The sequence below is a fragment of the Austrofundulus limnaeus genome, unplaced genomic scaffold (genome assembly GCF_001266775.1).
Source record: "Austrofundulus limnaeus strain Quisiro unplaced genomic scaffold, Austrofundulus_limnaeus-1.0 Scaffold310, whole genome shotgun sequence".
Taxonomy (NCBI): Eukaryota; Metazoa; Chordata; class Actinopteri; order Cyprinodontiformes; family Rivulidae; genus Austrofundulus; species Austrofundulus limnaeus.
In genome coordinates this window covers 1551-4496 of record NW_013952712.1, presented here as the reverse complement: position 1 = coordinate 4496, position 2946 = coordinate 1551, and the positions used below count along the sequence as shown (strand labels likewise).

Sequence of the window (2946 nt, the reverse complement as noted above, 5' to 3'; positions counted from 1 at the left end):
AGTCTCGTAAAATGCAATGCAAACAACATTGTGTCCGAAAACAAACAAACAAACAAAAAACATTAACGTTACAAGAGGACATTTGCTATTGGACTTTTTTTGTTTTTGTCGCTACAATTTAGCGAGTCCTTATAGAAATTTATACATGTTAAACATGTATTCATGAAACAACCACCTGTGAGTTCAAACCCAAACACCCAAATTTGATTTAGTCATCGGACCGATACCATATTAAAAAAAAAAAGACCAATATCGGCTGATACTGATATCAATACCAATATTTCGTGCATCCCTAATTTTTGTAATAAACATGAATGCATTTTGGGAAAGATAACATTAATAACATGTTGCAAAACAAATTTCATGTCGCTGAGATGAACGGTTGCTGAGATATTTGYATGTGAAGAAACAGGAAGTGATGTCAAAGGGGTATGTCAGCATGTAAACAGTGCGATGTTACAAAAGCTAACAACACAGACTGTAGAGAAGAATCTGATGTTTCTTTAGATTATTTTTAGTTGCTATCAAAGAGAGACAAAGAAGAGTTAAAGTTTAAATAATTTGTTTTAATGAACAGAGACCAGCGAGTTTATTTTATTAATGAGTTCTCCTTTGATGTCACTTCCTGTTTCACTTCGGCTGAGCCAAGTTCAAAAGAAAATAGGCCAGTTATGTGACAGAATGGGTTAAATCATGTGTACTATGCCAGTTTTCTTAAGTATAAAGATGCTTTCTTTGACCTTTTGTCTTTGAAGGATAGGCAGGCATGTCACAGGCACTTTAAACTCTTATATATAAGATTTATTTATTTATTGTTCTTGTCCTTTGTTAATATACTTTTCAGTAAAAGTTGCTGACTTGCAAATCCATGACTGATGTTTCTGCTGTGTGTGTGTTGTAGATAATTGCAGATAATAATTTTATGACATTGGCAGAGCAGTTCAACATATGTTTTGGAGGCAGAGTATGAAGTGGGATCATTGTAAAGCAGACGAATGAAGCCGTTTACGGTCGGCACAGAATGCTGGATCAAATCTGTCCAAATGTTTCTGTGTTCAAATCCTAACTTGATTCAAGATATTTCTGATTTWTTAGGTTATCTAAAACAAATACATAAATTAACCAATCCAGATAGCCAGTTAAGATGTTTTAATGCACAACTTCAATCCTAAACATCCAACATACTTTAGAGGAAAAAAAACAAAACAAAACAAAACAAAAACTAAAGAAGAAGAAGAAGAAGAAAAAACAAGTCCATGCAGTAATACAAAATTTAGACACTTTCTACAGGCTCATTTTAATTTGGCTRATTACCTGAAATCTGCTCTGTTTGGGTTCAGATAATTTTCCACTTTACAGGTTAGCAGCAGAATCGTAAGAAAAAGAATTGGAGGGAAACTTTAACAATCCGAATAAACGAGTTGGATTAGTAAACATATTTCAAGACAACCATGGTTATTCCCGACAACAGAAACTACTCAAAATGAACGTGAAAAGTTAAGCTTTTCTAAAGTTAAGCTTTGTTTATGTCTTGGCATGTCAATTACAAAAGGCCCTGTTGCCTCCCAACTTTTTGTTTGAGCAGAAGCACTGCCAATGAGGAGGGACGGTACTGGGACTAGAATTAGTGAAAGCCAGATGGCAAGACAGGGATGAAAAGGACAACTGGTTACCAGAGTCTTTATGCCTGCAAACCTGGTTAGTTCCAATTAAACAAATCATTTTAATTTATTATATAGCAAGGCAGGCCTGTGTTTTAGATGACATACATGCAAAATAATTCAGCTCCACGTTTACATGTGCAAGCTGCAACCTAAACAACAATAAATGGAGCCATCATAGGTTTATGATGGTTGAACTATGGTACAAAATAGTAATTTTTAATAAGAGCACTGATGATGTCACATCATTTCATCCTCCAGAGTGTGCTGGTTACTACCGAGATGCCAGCTGGTCTTTGAGTTTTTTGTTGCTCCCTGTGGGGCCAAACTTTCTGTTYGCAGACTCTAGAAATCAGATCCCCAAAAAAACAAACAAAAGAAAAAAAAGTTTAGAAAAAAGTTACAATGTAATCCATAACTATAATTCCATCTTAGGTTAGGCACTTTATTGCACTGACTCTTAGTTATTTTCCTGAGAAGTTCATCTCGTGACAGGGGCCGTTCTTCTTCATCAGTGAGAGAAGACTCCTCTGCCTTGCTGATGAGTGACACAAAATAAATTCATCAACTCCAGAAATGTTTGTACAGATTTAATTTCAAACATTCAGAYATGACAACTAACTTCTAAGGTTTACCTGTTGACAGCCAGTTGAATATTAAGACTTTGCTGAAGTCGGTCTTGATTCTGACCCAAAAGGCACATGGCCAGATCTGTTGAAYTGTAGTCCTTTTCCTGTAAATAYAYACACCTGCTGTTCAACAGGACAGAAATGACAGGACATGTGGAATATGCTWCAGAAATAGGAMWAAAACYAACACTTACTTTAGTTTTGAGGAAAGTGTGTACAGTGAGCAGCTCAGTTGTCTTCTGCTCCACAAGACCCAGGTTTGACATCATGTTGTTTTCAGTCATGCCCACAGAGGAGCCCAGTTTATGCTCAAAAACTGAGCGGTCACATACCATTTTAGAGATTTTGTTTATTGCTGAGAAACAGAAGAAACAACAATCACCTGCAGCCGCAGCACATATGGTTTTCACAACAGTTTATGGTGATATTCAGCATTCAGTTTGTTTTAATATACTGTATGTATGGTATTTATTCATGTATAATAGTAGAAATCAACCCTAAAATCATCCATAACGTGTGTGTGTGTGTGTTAGTGGGTTGGGTTTTGGTTACATTTGGCGGTAATTTTAAGACAAAAATCCTACATTTGGGGACAACTGGTGCATGGGGACAAACGTCGAGTCCCCATTTGGTTTAAATGCCATTGGTGGGTTGGG

At 36.2% G+C, this 2946-nt stretch overlaps 1 protein-coding gene across 1 annotated transcript in view; it reads right to left on the bottom strand.

Moving 5' to 3' along the window:
- Positions 1–1237: 1237 nt before the first annotated feature.
- LOC106527122 (outer dynein arm docking complex subunit 1) overlaps positions 1238–2946 on the bottom strand; it is a gene marked incomplete at its 5' end in the record, with an annotated part of 3251 nt that continues 1542 nt past the window's right edge. The window contains 4 exon segments of the mRNA XM_014021892.1: positions 1238–2006; positions 2120–2199; positions 2297–2394; positions 2485–2645. Coding sequence (XP_013877346.1) covers positions 1936–2006; positions 2120–2199; positions 2297–2394; positions 2485–2645 — 410 coding nt within the window.